The sequence below is a fragment of the Yarrowia lipolytica genome, chromosome 1A (assembly GCF_001761485.1).
Source record: "Yarrowia lipolytica chromosome 1A, complete sequence".
In the NCBI taxonomy this organism is placed as follows: Eukaryota; Fungi; Ascomycota; class Dipodascomycetes; order Dipodascales; genus Yarrowia; species Yarrowia lipolytica.
This window is the reverse complement of record NC_090770.1, coordinates 1,101,239-1,124,342: the sequence shown is the minus strand read 5'-3', so window position 1 is coordinate 1,124,342 and position 23,104 is coordinate 1,101,239. Positions and strand designations below refer to the sequence as shown.

At 48.8% G+C, this 23,104-nt stretch overlaps 9 protein-coding genes, 1 non-coding gene and 1 pseudogene across 10 annotated transcripts; 5 read left to right on the top strand and 6 right to left on the bottom strand.

The window, feature by feature from the left end:
• Positions 1-1,185: 1,185 nt before the first annotated feature.
• Positions 1,186-1,707, top strand: YALI1_A11231g (uncharacterized protein; the record flags this gene model as incomplete). Its single annotated transcript, XM_499970.2, has 1 exon — positions 1,186-1,707. The coding sequence occupies one exon, from the start codon at positions 1,186-1,188 to the stop codon at positions 1,705-1,707; it is 522 nt and encodes a 173-aa protein (XP_499970.1).
• A 798-nt stretch (positions 1,708-2,505) lies between these two features.
• Positions 2,506-4,881, top strand: YALI1_A11218g (uncharacterized protein; the record flags this gene model as incomplete). The annotated part of the gene is made up of 1 exon (XM_499969.3): positions 2,506-4,881. The coding sequence occupies one exon, from the start codon at positions 2,506-2,508 to the stop codon at positions 4,879-4,881; it is 2,376 nt and encodes a 791-aa protein (XP_499969.1).
• A 383-nt stretch (positions 4,882-5,264) lies between these two features.
• Positions 5,265-6,149, bottom strand: YALI1_A11182g (uncharacterized protein; the record flags this gene model as incomplete). The annotated part of the gene is made up of 1 exon (XM_499968.3): positions 5,265-6,149. One exon carries the CDS (start codon positions 6,147-6,149, stop codon positions 5,265-5,267), a length of 885 nt encoding a protein of 294 aa, XP_499968.2.
• Positions 6,150-6,406: 257 nt separating this feature from the next.
• YALI1_A11178r lies at positions 6,407-6,496 on the bottom strand. The gene has a single exon. It is a non-coding gene; the product is annotated as a tRNA-Phe (tRNA).
• Positions 6,497-7,452: 956 nt separating this feature from the next.
• On the bottom strand, positions 7,453-7,784 carry YALI1_A11165g (uncharacterized protein; the record flags this gene model as incomplete). The annotated part of the gene is made up of 2 exons (XM_068281727.1): positions 7,453-7,648; positions 7,693-7,784. The coding sequence occupies 2 exons, from the start codon at positions 7,782-7,784 to the stop codon at positions 7,453-7,455; spliced, it is 288 nt and encodes a 95-aa protein (XP_068137828.1).
• Positions 7,785-8,714: 930 nt separating this feature from the next.
• YALI1_A11154g (Compare to YALI0A11022g, Misc non-coding, some similarities with Q8NIP3 yarrowia lipolytica Reverse transcriptase Ylli) lies at positions 8,715-8,873 on the bottom strand (annotated as a pseudogene).
• Positions 8,874-9,717: 844 nt separating this feature from the next.
• On the bottom strand, positions 9,718-10,251 carry YALI1_A11141g (uncharacterized protein; the record flags this gene model as incomplete). The annotated part of the gene is made up of 1 exon (XM_068281726.1): positions 9,718-10,251. The coding sequence occupies one exon, from the start codon at positions 10,249-10,251 to the stop codon at positions 9,718-9,720; it is 534 nt and encodes a 177-aa protein (XP_068137827.1).
• Positions 10,252-12,880: 2,629 nt separating this feature from the next.
• YALI1_A11114g (uncharacterized protein) lies at positions 12,881-14,701 on the top strand (the record flags this gene model as incomplete). The annotated part of the gene is made up of 1 exon (XM_499966.3): positions 12,881-14,701. One exon carries the CDS (start codon positions 12,881-12,883, stop codon positions 14,699-14,701), a length of 1,821 nt encoding a protein of 606 aa, XP_499966.3.
• A 1,264-nt stretch (positions 14,702-15,965) lies between these two features.
• YALI1_A11079g (uncharacterized protein) lies at positions 15,966-16,439 on the bottom strand (the record flags this gene model as incomplete). The annotated part of the gene is made up of 1 exon (XM_499965.3): positions 15,966-16,439. One exon carries the CDS (start codon positions 16,437-16,439, stop codon positions 15,966-15,968), a length of 474 nt encoding a protein of 157 aa, XP_499965.2.
• A 1,118-nt stretch (positions 16,440-17,557) lies between these two features.
• YALI1_A11068g (uncharacterized protein) lies at positions 17,558-18,028 on the top strand (the record flags this gene model as incomplete). The annotated part of the gene is made up of 1 exon (XM_068281725.1): positions 17,558-18,028. The coding sequence occupies one exon, from the start codon at positions 17,558-17,560 to the stop codon at positions 18,026-18,028; it is 471 nt and encodes a 156-aa protein (XP_068137826.1).
• Positions 18,029-20,069: 2,041 nt separating this feature from the next.
• Positions 20,070-21,413, top strand: YALI1_A11043g (uncharacterized protein; the record flags this gene model as incomplete). Its single annotated transcript, XM_499964.3, has 1 exon — positions 20,070-21,413. One exon carries the CDS (start codon positions 20,070-20,072, stop codon positions 21,411-21,413), a length of 1,344 nt encoding a protein of 447 aa, XP_499964.1.
• Between the last annotated feature and the right edge of the window lie 1,691 nt (positions 21,414-23,104).

The following is a 23,104-nucleotide window of genomic DNA, read 5'->3' as shown; positions in this document are numbered from 1 at the left end:
AAGGTATACGAGGAGATGAGAAGAACATAGGGAATGGAACTTGTTTCAATAAATGCTCAGTTTTCAAAACAATATATGTTTTTAGATCCGTTATTAGTGTGAAAAGGACTAGATTATTAGTTGGATTCTAGTTGATAATTTACTGTACTGTCGTAATCCCCAGGTCTGATCGAGAGAGTTCAGCGAAAAGTCCACAAGTCGAGAAAAACAACGTCGGTATCTCAATATAAGCAAGTATCAACTCCTTTTAAATCCAGAACCATTCGCACAATCAGTTTTCACCTGAGACTCTCGCTTGAATGAACCGTCTCAACGTTAGTGGATGGTCCCTCCAAACCTGTGTATATATGTTTTCTCGTAGAGAAATAGAGACGTTACCTCCTAGACTAGAGGTCGTTCATGATAGTCGATCACCATCTCAGACAGTTGTCTGGAAAGCTGACCAAGAGTGTCAGACAGAGTAGGTACTGTACCTACATCTCCAAGTACAGTGTTGTACTCAAGTGCAAAGCGTTTGAAGGTGCTTGGTGTAATCTTTGTAGAAAGAGTGGTTCTGTCTACAAGTACCTCCTTCTCAGAGAAGAGCACGATGTGACTGACAGCTGCTGGGGAAAACGACAGAGACCAGACTTCCAGTGTAGGGTTTCCTCCAATGCCTTCTTGATGAACAATTGGTCATCATTTCAACCGGGAATACTCGTTCATCTATTTTATCGATATCTACCGGCGTCTATCGGTATCTATCGTTATCTATCAGTATCTTATCATCGCCGTCCATGAAACACTGTGTTTCACTGATAGGAACTCGAGATAATTCTCGCCTCGCAAAACACCGGTTCTGGTAGACTCACAAAATCTAAAGTATAACAGTTGAACAAGCACCAAATTTAGTTCACAAAAGTTCCATAGTCAAGACTGTAGAAACAGCCATAGAACGAGCCTTTGAGAACACCGAGGACTGAAAAAGTCACTGCAAAACAGTAGACGTACTCCCCTCCCCCCCCTTCCGAGGAAAATGGAAGTCACGTGACCTCTGATTTCCGTAGCGCCTTGGTTGCATTTTTTTTAATTTTTTTTTAATTTTTTTATCACTGCTGGTTGCATAAAGTTCATCCTTGATCTCACCTTGATCTCACCTCGATCTCGCTCCTCGATCTCCTCGATCTCCTCGATCTCCTCACACAAATGTCACGACTGAGAGCAGCGACAAAACGACTGCTGGACCGACCAGATGACGTGGACGACGGAGTCACGGCGCCGCTAGACGAACAAGAGCAACTGGAGCTGCTCAAGTCGATGGAAATGGACATGGCCAACAGCAACGAGCAGTTTCGGTTTGCGTTTGCGGCGCTGGCGTGTCTGGAAACGCCCATTTTCATTGTGCTGCCCTATTGTCACAATCACGGCAACAAGCCGCTGGCGTACATGTCATTGACGGTGTTGCTGGTATGTGCGTACATCACCTACAAGGTCAAGGTGGACGACAAGGCTCCCAAAAAGTACCTGCTGCCCATGGCGTCTGTGCTGGCGGTTCTGATCCTGGTGCAGGCGTATCTCAAGCACGCGCCGTGGGTCGGCTACGACTATCTGTGGGTGATTCCAGCGTTTACCTGTTTCACCACCATGGTGATTCGCCACTGGATCAGCGAGAGCTCCAGTGATTTGCACAAGCTCAAGGGCATGACTTATAAGTTGAAGGGAGCATAGGCGGCACACAGACGGTGTGAAAACGGCGACACGAACGGTGTGAGAACGGAGACTCACAGGGACACTTTACGCCGAGGACCGAATGATACTCCGTCTCATGAAGCTATTGATCACGCGACAATGCATGACAGCATGTAAATGCAAACCGACAATAGAATTGGAAGTACAAGTGCGAGTGCTGTACGAGAGTCGAGCCGAATAGTTGCCGAAAAACACTACGGTACAAGCACCTGTACTGTACAATACATTCGATCAACAGTTGTATATACAACCATCAACAATCGCACCATTCACATTCACGATAGCCCAAACCTACAGTACATACTGGACCAAGTACAGTAGTAAAAGTAATTAGTCTGTTGTCAAAAAGACAACAAACAGACTAGGACATGGTAGACCTCTCTACAGGTACAGTTGTACTTGTCGCTGGAGATACTACACTGCAAATAGACGGTCTAGAAAACGTTCTCATCGGAGATGAAGCCACGGGGACCGCCTGGCCTCTGCATCACGTGACCCCGGACTGTGCGCCTAAAAGACGCATGGTTCCGGCGTACTTGCATGTACATTCCTCGCAGCGACATTTCCACCACACTGGATCTAATCAAACCGCATACCCTAACCTCCCCCCTGAACCTAGACGGCTGACGTGGGTTTGGACTTAGCTCGATAGTTGGACAGTTGGAGATCTCTGTTGACTAAAACGCGCGCGGGTCGCCTCTCTTCTTTTGCACAACACGCTCGGCGGACCTCTCACTTTACCCCGCGGTTCTTCACACACATCACCAGTTGGCCAACATGTCAACCAACGTCAAGGTCATTGCTCGATTCCGGCCCGACGACAATGAAGACGAAAACATTGTGTCGTTCGACGGCAACGACACGTGTCACGTTGCGACCAAGGACTCGACGTCCACGTCGTTCACGTTCGACCGGGTGTTCGACTCGACGTCGCAGCAGGCAGACGTGTTTGAGTACTGCTTGAAGGAAACGGTGGACGACCTGCTCAACGGCTACAACGGAACGGTATTTGCATATGGACAGACGGGCAGCGGCAAGACGTACACCATGATGGGAGACATTGACCATGCCGAGCGACGGGGAGCGATACCGCGCATGGTGGACCAGATCTTTGAGCAGATCTTCGCCAGTTCCCAGGACATTGAGTACATGGTCAAGGTGTCGTACATGGAAATTTACATGGAGAAGATTCGCGATCTGCTGCATCCGGAACACGACAATCTGCCGATTCACGAGGACAAGGCCAGGGGCGTCTTTGTCAAGGGTCTCAGTGAGGAATACGTCAGTAATGCCGCAGAGGTGCATGCGGTGATGCGGCAGGGCTCGTTATCGCGGGCCGTGGCCGCCACCAACATGAACCAGGAGTCATCGCGGTCGCATAGCATTTTTTCCATTGCCGTTTCGCAGAAAAACGTGGCTTCTGGCGCCCAGAAAACCGGCCAGCTGTTTCTGGTGGATCTTGCGGGCTCAGAAAAGGTGGGCAAGACCGGCGCTTCGGGCCAGACGCTCGAGGAGGCCAAAAAGATCAACAAGTCGCTCAGTGCGCTGGGTCTGGTGATCAACTCTCTGACGGACGGAAGCACTCATATACCCTATCGAGATTCCAAGCTGACGCGAATTCTACAGGAGTCTCTGGGCGGCAATTCGCGCACGTCGCTGATCATCAACTGCTCGCCGACCTCTTTCAACGAGGCGGAGACGATTTCCACGCTGCGGTTTGGAGTGCGGGCCAAAAGTATCAAGAACCGGGCCAAGATCAACGCCGAGCTCAGCACCATTGAGCTGCGCAGGATTCTCAAAAAGTGCCAGGTCAAAATCGATGGCCAAAACAGCTACATTACGCGTCTGGAGGAGGAGGTGGCACAGTGGAGAAAGGGCGAAAACGTGCCAAAATCGCAGTGGGCCAAGGATAAGGCGTCTACGAGTAGCGAGAGAGAAACGCCCACTTCTAACAATCGGGACTCGATCGTTTCGCTCAGAAGTTCGCGTCCTGGCACTCCTCTAACTCCGTCGAACCGGCTCTCGTTCAATAGACGCGCCAGCACTCCCATTGACCAGCTGCTCTCTCGACGGTCTTCCACTGTGCTTGACTCGGACATGATTGATGAGTATCTGCGGCGAGAAAACGAGTTGCAGGACCAGCTGGTGGAGAAGGAAACAGTCATTTCTGAGCAGGACAAGCTATTGTCTGAGCTGCAGTCTGAGCTGACTCGACGAACTGAGAGTGACAATGAGACCATCAAGCTCAAGGAGACGCTAGAACGGGCGCTGCACGAGAAGAAAGAGCAGCAAGTGAGCGTGGACGTGCTCAAGGACGAGGTCAGTTCGCTCAAGAAGATGACAAAGAAGACCAATCCGGATCTTTTTGGCGGCTTTCTCGACGACAATGACAATATCAACCACTCGGGCATCAGCAATGGTACTCTGGGCGAAAGTGCCGCTTCGCAGGGTGTCAACAAGAGTCTGGCAGCTCTCAAAGAGACTCTGCAGCGCCTGGAAAACACTGAGGTGACTCCCGACTCTCTGGACCAGCTGTCGGACCAGATTTCGACGCTTCTCAAGGAGAACTCTATGCTGCGCCAGGACGTGACCACCGTCAAGTCCCGTGAGGAGGATCTGGTTCGGGACATTCAGACGCGCTGCGAGCGAATTGTGGAGTTGGAAATCAACCTGGACCAGATCAAGGACCAGCACAACTCCGCCAAGACCAAGAAGATGGCGCTACTGGAACGCAACCTCGAGAAGCTGACTCACGTGCAGCGGGAGATCATTGAGCAGAACAACGCGCTCAAGAAGGACGTAGAGGTGAGCAAACGGCTGCTGAGCATGCGTAACGAGCGAATCGAGACGCTGGAGCAGCTGTTGGCGGACTCACGGCAGTCGCTGGAAAAGGAAACCGAGTCGTTCCAGCTGAAACTGACCACCCTACGTGAACGCATGGTGCGTGTCAAGAGCACCTCCAATAGACAGGTGCGGCCTCTGCAGCTGCCCCAACAGGTGCTTGAGGGCGACCATCGCAGCTCGCTTTCATTTGAAGACGAGTTGAATATGGAGGTTTCCAACTCCAAGCGGCTGAGCACAGGTCTTTTGGATGCCGCTGCTCGTATCGTCAAGCCTCTCAGAGGGGGAGAACAGAACAGCGACCAAAAGTAGACAGCGAGAGACTGACAACATGTTATTTATAGTGTATAAAACATCATCTGAACAGAGACCATGGAAGGAATGTACTGTAGAAGTACATCACTGTATTAGTATTTGGACAACTACAAGTACATACTGTACATACAGTAGTATGATGGACTGTCAAATATTGGAGTTGTTGCGAACTGATCAAGTCGTTCCTGTATACAACTAATCGACACAAGCTGAAATGTAGAAAGTACTAGTAGAAGAGGGTAGAGCAAGGGTAGAGCAAGGGTGTACAAGTTCAAGTGAGTACACATGTACGTGTAACGGTACAGTACTTGTACCGTTGAAACATATTAATAGGATTGATGAATAGAAAAGTGTTAGATACCCACATAGCAGTCTGCGATTTAATCATAGCCTCCCTGAATCACCTTACGCATTCCGTAGTACTGGAGGTCCTTGAACTGACCCTCTTCTCTCCAGGGCTCGTTGAAGTACGTCTGCAGCGTGATGTTTCCCCGAGTCTGGGCCAGCATCAGGTTGACGGCCTGCTCCTGTCGATCTCTGGACGCAATTTGGTTGCCGTTGGTGATTCCAGAAGAAGGGTAGCCTGCCGAGGTGACAAACACAGACTTGAAAGCGCAGGCTCGTTCGGCTCTCAAGATTTCCCGGGCCACCAGCAGACCAGAGTCTCGATGGGCGTACTGGGGATGGTAGTAGGGCCAGACCTCGACGGAGACAAAGTCGATCGTGTCCGACCTGCACAGCAGAGGAAAGTTCTCAAACGTTTCGGCAGGCTCGGCGATACTGATGAGTCCACCGTAGCCCGCATTCTTGAGAGCCGCCTTGAGGTTCCACGTGAGGTTTTCGAGATCCATCCAGCCGGCGTGGTCGTTTTTGATGGCAGAATTGCCCACCACCACCGCCTCCACAGCGTTCCAGTGGGGCGACAAGTTGAACGAGTCCACAAAGACTCTCATTTGCAGAGACGCCGACTCGAGGCCGCTTCTGGTGACGGGAAACGAAACGTGCACCTTGAGTCCCAGCCCGTAAGCCAGTCGGACCACATGTTGGTGTTGGTCGCAAGTCACGCCTTCAATGGCCACCGCCTTGACGCCCTGCTCATGGATATCTTCCAAATCTTCCCAGATTCGCTGTTCAGTCTTGCAGAAGCCCTCGTCAGTCAGGGCCGCGTATCCCACAGCATAGGGAACGCTGGAGTTGTACTGGTGAGACTTGTAGCCAATGGCCAGAACCACTGAGGCTTGAGCGAGCAGGGTGGAGAGCTTCATGGTTGCACCAATATCGATAGAGGACCAGGCCCAAAAATAGATACCAAGCCCTACTTATAGGTATTGTTTGCAGAGCCATCAAGTTGCACCTGTCTCCATTGTGCGCAGGGGTATGTTTTTTGTAGACAGTGCAGTGTAGCAGGGTAGGTGGAGTCACGGCATATACAAGGGTATATGGTGAGGGGAGAAGGTTGGAAGGTCGGTGTAGTTGAACTAGGAGAGAACAAGAGTGAGGAGCTGCAAAAAAAAGTTGCAATTGCGAATTCTGTGGATCGAACACAGGACCTCCAGATTTCAAGACTGAGAACTACTTCAGTCTGGCGCTCTCCCAACTGAGCTAAATCCGCGCGAAGTATGCTATAAAAAAGTGAACTTTGTACCCATTTTGAATTTTGGCAAGGACAGCCATGAATCATTAGAATAAAAAAAAAACCATTAGAATAAAAAAAAAAAACCGCAGCGCATACCGAAATATTTATCATGTATGTACTGAATGCCATTAACCCGAATACTGGATATATAGCTGTAATGGTAAAAAACTATGTTAGAATAAATATATATGGAGGTGTTTTTAATCATTGCTGGTAGCGTGTTTCTTTAGCGCGAGTAGACTTCACAGCCATTGTGATAATCCTCCTAGAGTGATGATGACGCCTGGCGCTTGTTCGCCACCGCGTATCCGCCTTCCGTCACGCTATGCTGCGGACACTCGGGCGAACAAGTGAGCGAGATCTCGCTGGACCTCAGAGTCAGTACCCATTACAAGTAGGTCAGCTCTGCGCAAGGCTCGCTCAAAATTGCCACGAGGCATGGACGAGCTCCCGAATGTAGTTCAATGGGTCGTCCTTCTCCAATAAGATCCAGTCCGTCATCTTGGATCGGACACAGTCTTCTGGAAATGGCCTTGGACGCTAGACAGTTGACAAAAAGATGCTCGTGGAGGTAGTCCTTTTGTTTGAGAGTTGGCAAGAACTACATCAGATGTCTCTGTAACGGACATATTCCGATATTCCGATTTGGGGTACCTCCGGGTGAAGGGGAGTTGACCCAGCCGCAGCTTGCGTAGAGTTGCAGCGCTTCTATCATCACACCTGTAATGCCTTCTCAGAAACTGGGTGGCCTTAAGTTAGTGCAGGTGATACAAAATATCAGATGGAAGCTAATACCATTCTGATCCATTGTTGGCTGATTGAGTCATAGGCCTTCTTGAAGTCGAGCATGTCAAGCATCCGAGACTCTCTTGCCATACACATTGTAGTATGTACTGTAGTGCTCAATCGCATCGAGGTTGGTAGTCATCTGCCTACCAGGAAAGAACAAAACCGGCCTGTGCTGGGTGGAGTTCAGGGTTTTCTGCATACGAGGCTAACAATGTGAATGAAGAGAAGATCTTCAGCTCGATCAACGAGATGGGGCGGTAGTTGACGACATCGATGGGGTCACCATCCTTTAGAAGCAGGCGGATCACCAAAGTGTTTCGTTGTCGGGACACGGGCTGGCTTCAGAGACCCCAAAAAGGAGGTCCTTGAACTGGTCAAAAAACTTAGCATAGAGCTTGTAGGTGAGGGCAGGTCTTGAGGGTATCTCATAGCTGTTCCTCCGTAAAGGGGCCCGTTGAATGTCCTCTTTCATCATCTGATCAAGAACCGACCTTGGTATGTAGAAACTTTGGGTATCTCTTTCAAAAACTCTTCGAAGCCCTCGGGGTTGCCTTTGTGCTTGTAAATGTCTGTGAAGGAGAGCTCAGGCTAATGTGTGTCTGAGAAAAAGGTGTCATCAGGCCCTCGAAGGGATATAATGTTGGTGCTCTTGACGCAGGTCTTGACTACCGCTTTCATTGGCAGGCACGTGGTCGTCAAAAGGTAACCGAGCCTTCAGTGCCTCATCCTGAATCTCCTGAAGACGTTCGAGGTTGTCTCTTCATTCGTCCCGGAGACAAATAGCCATCCTTTTGGAGTCCGACTGAATTTGAGACTGAATCGTCTCAACAATAGAAATCAACCGGAGCTCCGTAAGTAGAGGTTATCTCAGGGCAAAAGCATTGTCAACTATCTTTGTAAGCCGGGGAAGATACTCTGAAAAATAGATGTATTGAGGTTCTCTCCATGCTGGGACTGAAACTTGAAGGAGCTCTACACTGGGTAGTGGGAGGACCTATCCTGGTGTTGCAGGAGTTCATGGGTGGAAGAAAACTCGAGGAGTCGTTTACACACGAACACAAAATCGAGAGGTCTGCATAATGTGTAGTCACTTTTGGAATGTCCGGGGCCTCTGTTTGTGTGAGTGTAGTTTGGAGGTTTTCCTCTTTCAACCAGGTGTGTATAGACATCAAAGAGAGGTCGAGACACCCTCGTAGTGTTGAAAGGGAGAGCTTGTTCGTCGATCTTGGGAACTGCAATGGCATTCCAGTCTGCCATGAGATTCCAGTCTGCCATTATATCGTACCCAGGAGGATCTCGATCCAAAAACCGCACAGATCTGAGTAAAACTTCTCGCTTCGCCACGTGGGATCTTACTAGAAGATGTCACGACTCCCCTTTATGCTGTCGCGTGGTTGTTGTCGCTCTGCTCCACCGGGGCATGGACGCGGCGGAGAAGAGTCGAAGCAACACCGGTGCCCTTGATTTGGATGTCAGCTCGTAGGAGCCGTGGGTTTAGACTGGGGAATCCATCAAAGGTGGTCGTGCACTGTAAGAGATGTATCCGGTCAGATATGATCAGCCCGTCCCTCAAAATTGGCCTCTTCCGAGCCGAAGAACATATGGCCAGGGCAACACTGTTCAGCTGGGTGACCAAGACTCAACATTCGTCTCCTGAAGGAGTAGGATATCTGATGTCTGTTGTTTGTGTCCTGTCAAATGACACTAAAGGGGATTGCAGAGGGAACCGACATTCCACCGGAGGACTTTCAGTGTTGGACACTACTTTATCGCCATCTTCTGCATACACATGTGGCTGTTTCGGCTGGGGATCCTGCTGGGACTGGGTGTTGGGAACAACGGGTGGGGGAACGGGAACAGGAGCGGGAGCAGGATCGGACGGGGTAACGGCGATAAACATATCCATGTCCTCCATTGGACTCTGGTACCAGAAATAGTTGAGAGGGGATGTTACCAGGTTTCGGATATCGTCTCCTTTCTTGGTGAAGATCAGACGACGGGATCTCCGGAACGATGGAAGACTTGGTGGGGGACTCGTACTTCTTTAGTATCTTGACTTGGGCTTGGAGCCCTTTAGATGCGAGGATCGAGAGTTGTGTGTCCGAACCAGACGAGTCTTGGAGATGTGCGTCACTGAGCCCCCTGCCGAAAAGTTTGCGAGAGAGTTCACACCATCCAACCTCTCCTCTATAAAGATGTCCCCAAACCTGTTTCCGTTGAAGTTTTTTTTTTTTTTACCCTTGATTGTGAAGTTTTCGTTTCGAGTCTCCTTCGCTGAGTGCTTGTGAGTCACCTGTTGATAATCTGGTGGCGGTCAATGGTACCATGACTCAGATATATATTCATGGTAAAGCCATGGCTGGGGCCTGCAGGGAGCCGTTTCTAACTCCGTCAGCCTCAGCACAAGATTATTCGACTGAGTTCGCATCTTGTCTGGACTTGGCCTTGGCCTTGTCTTCCCTGGCCTTCAGAGCCTCTGTCTCCCAGTGGGGGGTGACTGCAGCAGAAAGGGGGTTGGCAATAGCCCAACACGGGTCGTGAGGCACCAGGTGACCCATGGTAAAGCCACGGCTGGTGCCGTGTCTACCCCGGCCTGTATTAGCACGGGATTCATTAGCTGACTTCTCCTCTTGTCTGGCCTTGTTCTCGGCCTCGACCTTTGACCTAACCTCGGCCTCTGCCTTCTTCTCCTCTTCCCTGGCCTTCAGAGCGTTTATCCACCACTCGGGCATGACGGGCTCAGACAGGGGGTTGGCAATAGCCCAAGACGGGTCTTCAGGTATCTCCTTGCCCATGAGCTTGTCGTACACGTGGGGGATAACTTTGAGGTCCCGAGGGGGTCGGAGAATCGCTGGGTCGCACTGGTTTCTCAAATGCCCGTTGTGCAGGCAATTGAAGCAGACGCAGTCTCCCATGGCAAAATGGGCAATGATAGCTCCCATGGGGCCCGGGGGGGGCGAACAGGGGATTCACATTGAAATGGACATCACGTAGATGCTGGTTATCAGCGAGGAAGTTGATTTCCGCCACCATGTAGGCGCACTTGAGGTTAGCGTGATGGGCGGGGTGCAAAATTATGGGATGCTTATTGATCCGGGCTTGGGGAGACTATCGGGCGAACTCGTCAATAAAGCTCTGGAACCAACCTCGCTCCAGGTAGGACAGCTGCTTTCTGTCCCCCAGAAGACAACGAATTCCATCGGGAGCCCGAAAGAAGTAAAAGGCTCGGAGCGGCGCCACTCTTCGGCGGGAGCGGCAGTGGGTGTTGGTTTAGACAACCACTCCTTCCTCCTTTAGGGCATCACAGACATTTTGTCGGGTTTTTCCCGTGTCGGCACTGGGGATCTTGGCTTTAGCCGCGAGAGCTTCTTTGAGATAGGTGTAGTACCCAACAGCATCGTTGGTGGCATTATGCCCATCCTCAGGGACGAGGGAATAAGCGAGAGGGTTCATTTTGATATCTTCCGACGCATAAATTTGGCCCTTGGGTTTCTTATCTCCAGGGGGGTCCGATTTCCCGTCAAGAGCATCATCGTTGGTACTGTTGATGAGGTGGTCACCACCAAGGGGAACAACGGAAGAAGTAGCAGACATGGTTGAAAGTGGTGTTGTTTGAAAGCGGTTGATCGGAGGAGTAACTTCGTGTGGTCAATTATCTATTCACTGTATCGAATCTCATGGAAATTGGATTTGAAATTCTGCCAAAGTGAAGATTTGTTTAAGAAAGTTTTTCTCTCGTTAAAGAATAAGAAGAAAGAAAAAAATAATTAAAAAAAAGGAATAATTACTTACACTAATTACTGTTGGGATTGTTGGGGAAATTAGCTGCAATTGGATTAATTATATATAAAAAAAATAAATAGACCAAAAATATAAAAAAATCCCTAACGCGATAAATACTGGACAGAAAAAATTGAAATTCTTCTGATGGATAAATCCGGTCCTATTTTGCAATTTTATAATCACCAGATTGTGCTAATTTCGATACTCTGAGAAGGCATTGTGGTAATTTCTCTACGTAGTTCTGCTGAGGGTTGTTGGTCGAAAACTACGACGCTACTGTACTAAAGCAGGAAACAAACTAAAAGCTGAGATAGACAAAAGAACCCATGGATGAAGACAGACTTGATTTACTTTCGACGGAGCAATTACCACTCTTGACTTCTTCGGTTCACCCGCCCACTCTTCCAAGCCCACATGAGAACTCCAACCATGTGTACATCCTTCGTACGATGAAGTTCTACGGACGCAGCTGAGCACTCCGAGAGAGTTCCTCCTTTCGAAAAGACCTTGTTTTCAATGTCCCTTTGAATCTCAGCATGGATTGATCTCTTCAAGTCCAGTCCCATCCATGTACAACCGCCGATACTCGTGGTTCTCGGCAAGGACAAGGAGTTGTAGAAGCATCTTGGTAACTGGGAGCGGAGAAGGATCTGGACTTGAGATCCAAGGAAGAAACGTCCGGTTATTCATCCTATGAACATCATGCTGTTCTTCCCACGATTTGTCGCATACTACAGGTAGCGCATTGGACCTTCCTTACAAGTACACTGCACAGTATGTTACTTGTTACGTCTCAGCAGTCGAAGACGAGACTATAAGCTGATATATATCTTTCTAGTTCAATTTTGTCACAGTAATTTTTGGACGCGATGTGAAGGTCTGAAATAACAGGGTGAATGGAAACCTCGATGTGGGTGACGACACTACAAGTACTTTCCATTCTTATGGAGTAAATCACTCAGCTGAATTTGAATCTGATGGCGTACTCAGTCGCGCGTGCTCAGCCGTTCCACTACTTGTAGATGCAAAGACTCTCCAGAGAGAAGAGTCTGGTTATTAAGTCGCTAGTGTGTTGGTTTTTTATAAAAGTTTGTTTTATTCAACATTTGTAGGATTCGATGCCACCGAATGAAATTTGCCGGATTTTTTTATTTTTTATTTTAATTCTTTTTAATTCTTTTTTAATTCTTTTTTAATTCTTTTTTAATTCTTTCTTTATACCTTCAACTCTTTTCCAGCCTTTGTTAGTTGAACCCTACTCCTACTGTACACCAAACATGCATGTCTCGCAGAACTGAAATATTCCATCAACACAAACCACCACCTTTTTGACCCAGGTCCTACACACTTGTGCCACTTCAAATTCACCCGGGATTCTGATCCTGACTCTTGCGACAGCCTTGGTTTCTCAACGAGCAACTCGACCTGTGAACTTGCAAACTCCAGACTCCACAAACTGGATACTGGTTGGTACAAGAACCAACGCTGTAAGCAAATTCTACGGCCGATTTTGATCTGTAAGTATTGATCCGAGTATCGATCTGAGTGTTGATCTGAGTATTGTCTTCTTATGATGGTGATGAACTGTACAGTACTCGCGGTCGAGAAGCGGTACGCTCCCGGAACGTTGGCTGTACAGTACTCCATTTTGTCCATTTTCGAACAGTTACTAATGCAGTCCCAAGCTATTGGAAGATCAAGTTGTCTTTTCCATACACTCCTCGTCTGTCACACCAAGTATGCCACACGCCTCACCATCGTTAACTCCCCATCCTTACCCCACACGACATGAATGGCAAAGGATTATTCAGTGACTCAGAACCAAACGGGATACGAACATGTGACTGGCACGCAGATGTCAAGTGGTACGACGCCTCCGATGTCCTGGACAACCCATTTGACCAGGAAGACGACGGCTACGGGGCTGATAGCGAAGACACAGACGACGACGATACCGACTTTGATGTGTCCATCACCACATTTCCTTACCCTTGGTTGTCGAAATTGGTAGTCACTCACAACCAGAAGCCTGCAGCGATCATCCACAAGAAACCTGTTGAGATGACGATGATGTACCAAGGTAGGCCTGTGGCTTTGTTTTATCGCAGATTCAGCTCTATTCTCGAAGAGATGACAAACGACTTGACTTTCACTACCACCCCAAAAAAGGAGGCTCGACAGCCACTGTTATTGTCAGTTACTCCCCATACTCCGTCAGCACACACAGCAGCCGAATATTCCATGCCGACGACAACAGCCGAGCACTCTGGACTGATCAAGATTGACGATACCCACGACTCTAACAACTCAGACTGGTACTCCCCGCCGGAACCTCTAGAGCAAATCTCTCAAGTCGTTCCTTTCGAGTATCACAACAACGGCTACTACTCGTACGCTACTCCTGACACACCATGTCCTGCATCACCATATGTGACCTGTTCGAGCGACTTTGGATCACTTGAGGAATGCTCTCGAGTATTCCCTCTAGAGCATCGCGTAGACAAGTACTGCGACACCCCTGGTGAACCATCTCCTACGTTACCATGTGTCATCGATTCAAGTGATGACGATTACCCTGAGTCTGTGATTTCTCTTAGCTCAGGAGACGATTCTGTCATCTGCCTGAGTTCTGATGATGACGCCTCCGACTGTGACTCTGTCATCTCACTCAGCTCTACAGAGTCTGACTCTGTTATCTTTGTAGGTGCCTCTACTTTGAAACGACCCAGAGAGGAGCCGAAAAAATCAAAACCACAAGAGAGGGGCCCTAAAAGGATCAGATATGATCCTGCCTTGGAAGAAAGTACACTTCAGGCATATGTTTCACCTGGTAATAGTCAGCGCACATACTATGCCGTCAAATATTCTAGGCACCCTGGGGTGTTCACTGACTTCAATGTCGCGCTTAACCACTCCACCAGACCCGAAGATGTTCATAGGTTTGACGATCTTCAAGATGCTGCGTATTTCTTGGAAAGCAGACCGAAATTCTTCGAGGCCACCCAACGCCAACACTTGAACATACGTGGCAGACCTGTCTTCGAGGTATTCAGTGACGGGTCCAGTAAGGTGGATTCTGATGGGAAACAGTGGGGTGGTTTTGGGGTATGGTTTGGCCATTACCATCCAGACAATGTGGCTGGACCATTGACGGGTGATCTCCAGGATCCCCTACAAGGAGAGCTTCGAGGTCTACTTGAGGCGTACAAGGTACTCTATAACAGGCATGACGATCTCCTGTATACAATCTACTGTGATTGCTATGCTGTGGTCCAGAAACTTAACGCAGGGAAGAGCTTTCCACGCAAGTATCACACCATCGTGACAAGCATCCAACTGTATAAGCAGTTGCTGGGCATGAAAGTGATGCTCCGGCATATCGTGGGGCATTGCGGTCACCCTGGAAACGAACGGGCAGACATTTTGGCAAAGATGGGAAGAGTCCGAAGAGATGGTCGTATCTCATGCATGAATGCAGTCATGGAGGACAGATACAGGAGGACCATTGGTGAAGACTCGGCGTATCCATTCAATGGAGTCAAGTTGGACTACCTCTTGGACAGAAGAGATTGGCCACAAAAGATGGGAGCGCAGAAGAGGAGAGCTTAGATTTGCAGTGTGCAAAAAGGTCACAGTCCTTACACCCACTTTACACCCACTGGTCTACTGGTGAGGAGGTTCTCTGTCGACTCACTTCTGCCCCTTCCGTCGTATTACTGTCGGATCGACCAGATCTGTCCCACTGCGAGGCAGATTGAGCGAATTTATCCCGATCTAAGGCTTCAACCAACGTGACCCATTGCTACTGAAGTATTCGAGTTTCAGCAGCCCTAGGAGCTCCGGCATCCCATGAGTCGGAAGTCTACAAGTCCTAGTTAGGCGTGGACCGATTAAATTTCATAGCAACTCTCAGAGCCGAAACTCAATGGCTGATAGGATATTACAGACGGTTTCAGTTTACGACTGCCGGAGTACCGGATTACCATTTGTCCTATGTACTCCACCAACCCTATGGGGGGCGTGACCTGTGATCAAGGGACACGAGCAGATGTGTCAGGGAAAAAAAGTACGGTTAACGGTAAGAGAGGTGGTCGTGTTTGTTCAATTGAGTTGGTTGTGTTCGATCAATTGAATGGCTGTGTAGACGATTCAGTCTTGGTGCAGCAAACACAGCCCACGCCATATCCTATCCCTGTCCGAGGGCTGTGTCGATACTACGGACCCACCACAGACCCACTCACCCTCTTTCTTGGCTTGCTGCCATCGCCGATTAGTAGCAGCAGGCTTGGAGCTCATTTCACATGATTTGCGAAGTCAATCTCTCGTTTTTCTCTTCTCCAGGACTGCATTCCAAACTTACTCGGAGTTTCCGTCCTTGCTCTGGATCGGGGTGCCAAGGATATGGCGATGGCGATGAATAGCGCCATTTGAGGGGACGGAAAGTGTGTCTGGAACCAACGCGTCGCAACACCAAGAACAGACGATACGCCATTTTCCACCTTCTTTTTTTAGCCTGTCACATTCCGGGCTGAGTGGTGGTGGATTACATAATGCATCTGATAAGGTAACTAAAGGTACACTGTACGCGATGAAACAAAAAAGATAAAAACGGGGAAATAAAATTTAAAATTTAAATCCTTATAAAATAAAATAAAATAAAATAAAATAAAATAAAATAAAATAAAAAAAATAAAATAAAAAAAATAAAATAAAATAAAATAAAATAACCACCTTACAAAATACTTTTACTAACACTGACACACACTGACACTTGTGAAGAAAAAAAAAATCATTCAATAAATAATCTATGTACGAAGAGGCCAGCGCCAGCACTGGCTCTGGATGAGAGGTTAGTAGACGCAGCGATGAATGCTTATTGCTGCAGGAGCATCTCGTTGAAAGTGAGATTATCGGAGCTTTGAACCTTGTGATGGGTGGCAAAAGTCGCGTCCGCCATAACGTCTGTGTCAGGCTCGCCAAAAATGTGCACGTTGTTGTCCACCGTCATAGAGTAGTTGTCCTGCTCGTCCTCCTCCTCGCTCTCCTCCTCGCTCTCGGTCTCTTCGTCCGAAGACTCGTATTCGGGAATGTCTTCCATGGGTGTGGGTGCCGAGGGGGCCTTTCGCATGGGCTTGGCAGGCTCAACAAATTGCACCTGGTATCGCGATCGTCGGTACTCCAGCTCGTCGTAGAGCGAGTCCATGAGATTGGCGTGTGCCACGAGCTTTCGCAGATTGAGCTCGGGCTTGTATGACTCTCGGGCCAACTTGTTTCGGGCTCGAGAAGACATGAAGTAGATGTCCGCGGTCGAGGTCTCGGGCACTGTGGAGATGGTTGTGGAGCTCATTGTGTTGGTCTTGTGGATGTGTCGGCGCTAGCTGTGGGGTTTGTGTTTGGTGCTCCCCAGAAAAGGAGGGGTCCCCGGTCTATATATACATGTCTGATCTCCATGCACCTCCGGTGTGAGTAATGGTTGTAGCACCGTTTTGCATGCCGATCCCTGCATCGGAGGTTACGGACTTAATTTTGGCTTGTCCGAACCCAGCGGACTTGCCATCGCCAAACTCTATGACACACTCGTCTCTTTTTAGCTCTGGGCTTTGCTTTTCCATTGACTTTGTCATCTGTCTTCACGTTCGTCTTCATGGCGACAATTGGTTATTCTGTCCAGTGCTGTACAGTATTGTACTTGTAATCGCACTCGTACCGGTCCTCCACAAGATTCCCCTGCCGGTCCATGCTCAACAACTGTGGGATTACTCACAATGGGACATTGTGTGCACACTTGCATGCTGCGTGTATGACTCTGGCTCGCAACTTTGTTAGGGTCTTTTGGCTGTGCGGCTATAGACTCGGTTTTTTTTTTTCACCAGGAACCTGCTAACTCCGCCAAACTTCCGTTCCGCCAGCACGGAGCGGACCTAAAAAAAAAAAGAAAAAGAAAACCCGGCCAGAGCGAAAGATGGCCAAGAATCCAGACAGAAATTGGGGAGTCCCACATAGAGCAAAATGACTGCGAGCGACACATGTGTTGCCGGCTCCACTTGCTTCCCACGCGAGGTGGCTGCTGACCAATATCCCTCCTCCAGCAGCCAAAATTCGCCACGCAAAACTCTATGATTAATTCTCGAATCAAGCGCCTCAAGACTGGCGACTCCAAACCCCACAAATGGGGAATTGCGAGCTGCTCGAGACCGGAACACGTGCCAAGCATCCACAAACACCCATGTGAATCGGTTCGCCGCATCAGCTTGACTTTGCACGCCTCAATCCTCCCCCCCCTCCATACGGCTGACGGCACGCACGGTTGCTATTCAATCCGATGCGCTGCATGGCTCGTAAAATTTGTAAGCGAACCCAACGGGCTGCATCGAAATCGGCAATACGACATTAGTCACTGGCAACTCCAGCTCCCAACCGCTCCGTAAACTGCAGTTCCTGCAGCTGTCAACCTCGTAGCTGTCGATGATGGCGTGCTTCAGGCTCACGGGGAGATTGGCACGTCCATTTGTAACACATTTGTTACACGCTCGCAACCAAACACCCGTACGATGGCTAAATATCACGTGGATCGCAACAATTCCAGCTTGCCAAGAGTGGCTTGGGGTCTACAAGTGCTGGAAAGCAGCGCGGGACCCAGCCGTCTTGGCTGTAACACCGATCGAGATAACACTATCACGACACCACGAATATCGGCCTATAACGAAAGCCGAATTACCTCAGTGTTGCACCTGCCATGCACAGAAAATGCATATTGTACGCATGTACGGCCCATTCTGCACAGCGAAGCACCATCGGACGTTTCCAAATCTCCGACCTCGGGTGCAAATATATGGGTCGATAAGAGCTGCAGAGGTATGGAAGAGTTTTCTCTCACTCTGCGGGCCCTTAGAGTTGACTTTTCACGATGCTAAAGATCCCGGCTCCCACGTTTGAGAGGCCTGTCTGGGAGTTGGGAGAACTGGGCCAAAAAACTCCCCTGTCAGTTGAGACGACGATAACAAACGTCATTATAAGGCGATATGGACTTGGAACGGCTTCAAACAGTGCCAAGCTGTTGATAATCGGCATTTTGAGCACATTTTAGGGTTATCTTTACCCTCTGTTTGGTGTTGTGCGTTGCGGGATTTGAGCCGAGGTCCAATCGTCCAATAATCAACCTGCTTTGGCACAACCTCAAAAACTCGAAATGCAGCTAAAAATAACGGTTGAAGTATTTGTATAGGCAGATCTGGTCTTGGCAATATTAAAAAGGGGCTGCACCAAGATAATGCACCTTTATGATATCGTGGAGGCTGTGTCTAGCTGTTGCAGAGAAGATGTGAAATCATCATGGAGACGTAGAGCACATGTAGCTATTTCTCGGTGCTGTTCGTGTACAGTTCAGCCTAACCTCGACGATGGGAAAAGGTGTATCACGCAGGCATGTGTTCTGTTCTTTAGGTGTGACCCTTTTTTTGCGAGCGAAACGTTCATTGAGCGAACGTTTGCTGGAGCGAAGCGAAGCTAGGAGCTAAAGGAATGGGGGAGCAACATCTTGGCATCTACCAAGGTGTAGGAAACGTGGCCATGTTATCTCGGAGCTGGTCATGTGAGACTGATGCCATGTTAGAGTGGAGGAACTGTAGAGTAAGTGAAAGCATGGGTGAGCAGAACTGATCGGACTGAGCTGACGGAGCAGACTGAGCGGGCGGAGTTGGACTGTAAGTATGTGTCCTCAGTATCTAACTCACTGGGTCATTGACATCATCCATTGTCACTCGTAAACTGGATTCACGGTCTCTTCAACGCGGACAGCACACATCTCACCAGAACATAATGCCTCAGACAAAATCAATAGCCGACCCCGCAACTTTGGATGAGCATTGTGGAGTTTGAGTGTAAGTCTGCGTGTGAGCTTGAGGGCGAGCTAGAGGGCGAGCTTGAGTGTGAGCTTGAGTGTAAGCTTGGAATGAGAATGAGTCTCTCAGTTGCAGGGTCTTGAGGTTGAGCTTGACCACCTGCTCCCATGACGTCGCTTCGAGTTCCATACTTCTCACACGCATGCGTGGATTTGATGGAAAGTGAAGGAAACGAGCCCTTGAAGCACAATGGTTATGCTTGTTTTCTCGGAAAAATTCTCACCAATCTCATGTGAATTGGTGAGGAAGCCTGATGGATACAGACCATGATGCAGAATCATGTCCATAACAAAAAGTTCGCCTGATGGACACTATCACTCCTGAATTGTGACTTTTTGGTGAAGTACAATCCGAAAGACTCATCTGGTGGCCGAAAAACGGCTAGCCGAAAGACTGCTGGCAAGACTGGTGGTGAAACCAGCTCCCCACTCTCAATGCCATGAGGCTCGGTCCAAGAAGATCTAAGCCGGAAAAACAACGGATATTGTTGCCTCCAACTCATCAGGCGAATCGGTCGCTCCTGGATGCCCCTCTACAGCCTGACAAGATCCCGTTTGTCGTGCTGACTAAGATACTCTTCACTCTGACTCAGCCACATTCGCCCGAGGATACTCTCCACGGACACTTGTGCGATTATATCTCCTCACGGTCCCCGTCACGTGCTCAAATGGGGCGTTTCGTAAAGACGCAAAACGCTCAGTAAATTCAGCGCCATGTGCATAATCCATCTCACGGAGAATAAGGCACGGGCACAAACCCATGAAGACAAAAAATGAGAGAAAAAATGAGAGAAAAAATGAGAAAAATGAGAAAAAGAAAACATCTGGAGATAGCTGTTGTGTTTCATTAGACGATGCACTGATTTCTTCTTTCTTCTGGTCAGGCGCCGCCCAAGCACAATTGCTCTTCGATAACGCAGCTCAACCGCTCTTCATCGGTTATAAAATCACAAAACAACCCCACAAGCCGCAACATGGCTTCAGAAACAAAATCGCCCATCTATACCTCGTACAAATACCAGCCAGACCCTCGCAGTTTCAATCTTCCACTCCACCTCCCGTCCACCACTCCATCCAATGTCTATGTACATGACTCCTCGGAAACAAAAGCCCCAGGCGGTCAACGTCTGCTGGCCCGTTCTAGATCTGGACGAGATCATCACGATTCTGGCAGGCTTCGAGCTCAACTTGTCGGAAGATCAGCTCCTGAAACCAACCCAGCAGGTGGTGGAAACCATCTACATTCGACTGGTCTCCTCTCTACTGGGCTCAGATCTCGAACGGGTGGCCGAGGCGTTCAGCCAGTGCGCAGCCCAAACGCAGAACGAGTCGAGTCTCTACGACGGCTTTGTGTTGTTGGCAGTGCAAAAGCCGATTTTCCAACTGTTCCAGGACTGTGGCGTGCACGACTTCTCCATGGACGACATTCTGCATCCGACCGCGAAGCGTCTCAGGCTACTTCTTTCGGCCTTCATCAACTACGCTCGTTTCCGCGAGTGTCGAGAAGAATGGGCGCTGTACATGAAACAGTCCCTGGAGGAAGAGAATGTCAGAATGGAGACACGAACCCAGGAGAGAAGGCGAAAAATGGAGCGTCTCAAACAGCTGAGACTTCTGGTGGCAGAAAACTCACTCGAAGACGAACTGGCCAGCAACGAAGACAAAAAGGCGCAACTCAACAAATTGGCTGACATGAACGTTGAGCTCGTGGAGGAGAAAAACAACTTCAAGAGCAGGCTAAGGGCCGTGGTTTCCCGCTTGGACCAGCAGCAAAATCTCGTCAATAGGTTGAACGGAGACATTTTTGCGCTCAGCACCACCGTTTCGCAAGACCCAGTGGCCCTAAGAAGCCATGCAGACGCCATGCACCAGCAGGTGGCCCACAAAAAGCATCTCTCCGACACGCTGAGTCAACGGGCTCAGAAGTTGGACATCTCCATCCAGTCTCTCAAACAGTTCAGAATCGACATGGACGCTCTCAAGGCTGCGTCTCAGAACCTCGACACGGAGAAATCCAACCTCGAAGAGATTCACGACCGGCATCTTCGTCTCTCCCACCTCTATGACCAGTCTTCGCTGGAACTGGAGAATGGGAATAGAGATGCCCGGAGGTCGCAGCACGAATGTGACCAGCTGGAACAGAAGATCCAGACAGTGAAGCATCAAATGGAGAAGCTGAACCAAGCCGCAGAGACAAGAATGGCTACCCTGAGAAGACAGCTGGGGGTCGAGTATGGCGAGAAAGCCCTAGTGCTGCAAAACATTGGCATTGTCAACGAGGATATCGCTGCCATTGGGGTTGCTTCAGCCGCCATGAGAGAGGCGTATATGGTTGATTACAAGAATGCCACAGCCGAGGCTGAACGGGCTCAAGCAAATCTGGCTAGTTATGTGGCCAGGTTGAAAAATGGGATGCTTTGAGATAGAAATTAAAGATTTACAAGTACATGTACAGTACCTACGTAAATGTAATATCGAAATCGCGATACCACCACTTGCATAATCTATGCAATTATGTTGCAACTACAGTATGTGTCAAATAAGGTTATTTCCGAGTATATACTTTGATGGGTTAGGGTATTATGTGTATTGAAGGGTTAGGGTATGTAGTATTTCGACTTGTATCCAGAACAGGTTATTTGGGTTAGGTTTCTTTTTATGCATGATGTGCGTATTTTATGCGGTATTGTGCGACTGTGGAAATCTGCGAGATGGGACAATCTCTTGAGGGGATATTACGCGTCGCAATCTCATTCTCATATGGAAAAAAGTACAGAAATTCCTGAATTGTCAGAAGCTGCAACATATTCGATTCTTTTTTGACGTCGTGTCCAATTTGGTGATAGTTGAACAGCCACAGCTAAGCCGCCGGGGTCTGACGCGTATTTACGCGGTTGCTAAGAAATTGAGAATCTTCAGTCAGCAACAAGGAGGCTCGTCGGTTGCGGATGGTCAACGGCGTGTCTAAGTCTCTTGAGAACGGGGGAGGTGTAGATAGCAGTAGGTGCCGAGGTTTCAGGGTGTTTTTGTTGATGTCTTCATACTTGTCCATGTAGAACCACGTCTTCTGGCTACAGTATATCTCGTGACGGCCTCTGTAGGAGGAGCAATTTGAACCTCAGTCCAAAAAGAATCGAGCTGCCGGAGCCTGCAACCCTAATTCGGAGAGTTAGCGGGATCCCAATTCCTACCTGAAGTCCACAATTTGGCGGTATGAGTGTACAGTATGTACATTACGTATGTACTACAGTGATATGATGCCGAATCAGCTGCTGCAATTTCGAAGATTGCAAAATCATCTGAATCGAGCTCGATATGGATGAGTGAACCCACAGAGTCAGAATACATAGCCAGTTTTCCAATGAGACCCGCGTAGGGCAAGATACCTGGGCTCGGAATACCCGACAGCCATTTTCTGTAACTTTGAACGTGACACGTGAACACAACCGGAGCGTGTGTGAGGACTGAAGCACGTGATGGGAAAGGTTGGTACAGCACGAGTACAATCATCGGGTCATATTCGACATTCGGGCATTCATTACGTAGACATTTTCGAAACAAGGATCACCGACAAACAGGCTACAGATAGCCAGACTGCCACCACTGCCATGGGGCTCTAACAGGCGGCACGTGAGGTAAGAAAGAGCATAATACATGTTGAGGCGACACCAGAAAGAGTACACCTTTCACCAATACTACGCGGTAAGAGGCATCCCGGAGCCTTCCCGAAACACGTCTCATGTTGAGAGGGGCGACCGCGACGTCTCAAACGTCCCCAAGAGACATACTTAGTTGCAGATGATGACTATCGTCTGGTAATTTGATATATTCACTTTCAAATGATTTTTTCACGTTTTCACGATTTCTGAACGCGTACAGCGCTGGTGGATGTTCAACTTACTCGATTAGGTTTCCGGTGACCATATTAGAGTTTCGGGACGATTTTGGACATCCATTTTGGGAAGGTACAAGTGCTCCCGCACGAAGTGTACGTGATTGTCTGTTGGAAGGGGATGATTTAATTACCACATTTCCGAGCCTTAAACGTATTAAGGTTTAACAAACGAGTTGAACGTGAGCGATTTGGTCGAATACCGTGCTATTAAATGAGT